At 62.5% G+C, this 1,139-nt stretch overlaps 1 protein-coding gene across 1 annotated transcript in view; it reads right to left on the reverse strand.

Moving 5' to 3' along the window:
- Positions 1–816: 816 nt before the first annotated feature.
- MNEG_11762 (hypothetical protein) overlaps positions 817–1,139 on the reverse strand; it is a gene marked incomplete at both ends in the record, with an annotated part of 4,292 nt that continues 3,969 nt past the window's right edge. The window contains one exon of the mRNA XM_014039766.1: positions 817–885. Coding sequence (XP_013895220.1) covers positions 817–885 — 69 coding nt within the window. The remainder of the gene's footprint in view (positions 886–1,139) is intronic.

Consider the following 1,139-nt stretch of genomic DNA (forward strand, 5'->3'; position numbering starts at 1 on the left):
ACACACACACACAAACTGGCGCGTTTCCCCCCTCCCCAGAACCAAGCTGGCTGACCCCCTGGAGGAGTTCTGCGCCTCCAACCCTGGGGACCTGGAGTGCAAGGTCTTCGACGTGAGGGCCATTTTTTTGCTGGGCAAAGGGCGGTGGCGGTGGCCTGTGGGGCCTGTGGGGTGGCCTGTGGGGTGGCCTGTGGGGTGGCCTGTGGGGTGGCCTGTGGGGTGGCCTGTGGGGTGGGGTGATCGAAGGTGCGTGTGTCATGACACCGCAGTTTTTGACAAGCGCTTCTGCTGGCGGGCCGTTCGACACCTCGCCCAATACCTTCGCCGACGCATGCGCAGGAGTGAGCATGGCGCTGTGAGCGGCATCGTGGACAGCAACAGCACCGGCACAAGCAGCAGCAGCAGCAGCGGCGGCGGCAGCAGCATTGCATGCTTGCGCATTGGCGGCCGGGGCAGCAGACTTCTCTCCCGAGCCCCCACAGGCCACGCTGCTTCAACTTTGCTGCATGAACGATCCTGATTTCTCAATGCTATATTAAAAATGAGTACGAGCAGTGTTGGTGTGATTACTGGTGCGAAGGGACAGCCTGGTCCCACTGAAATGCACACAGGGCGGTTGAGTTGTGGTTTTAAAGCTGTGTTGCTTGCGCTGTTGGGTTGGGTGGAGCCGCAGAAATGTAAACAAAGAAGCCAAGTCAAGGGTAATGAACAAGCACAAAGAACAAGGCAGGTTGGGCAAGAAAAGCAGCCCTGGAAGGCCAGGGCCTCCCAACCAGGGCCTCCCAACCACAGACGCGGTCTGACAGACACAGAAGTTCAAGCACGCCGATTGCGCCTGCTGTCGCCGCGCCCCACGCCAGGGCCGTGCACAAACGACCCCAGCCCCTGTGACGCAGCGCCGAGCAGGGCGCGCCACCGCCGCGCACAGGCCGCTGAACTAACTGCGTGGGTCAACATCGGGCCAGCACCTGATGAGATCGGGTTGAACTGTCCAAGGTCACGCAAGACACCCATCCTCCATTGGATCCTGCCACGCCGCCTCATCCTCATCCATACCGTCGTCGCACAAACCACACGCACATGCGCCCGCCGCGCTCCCGCCCGGCCCCACGCCCCCGCCCGCGCCGCACGCCCTGCAC

This window comes from Monoraphidium neglectum, assembly GCF_000611645.1.
Source record: "Monoraphidium neglectum strain SAG 48.87 unplaced genomic scaffold scaffold02895, whole genome shotgun sequence".
Classification (NCBI taxonomy): domain Eukaryota; kingdom Viridiplantae; phylum Chlorophyta; class Chlorophyceae; order Sphaeropleales; family Selenastraceae; genus Monoraphidium; species Monoraphidium neglectum.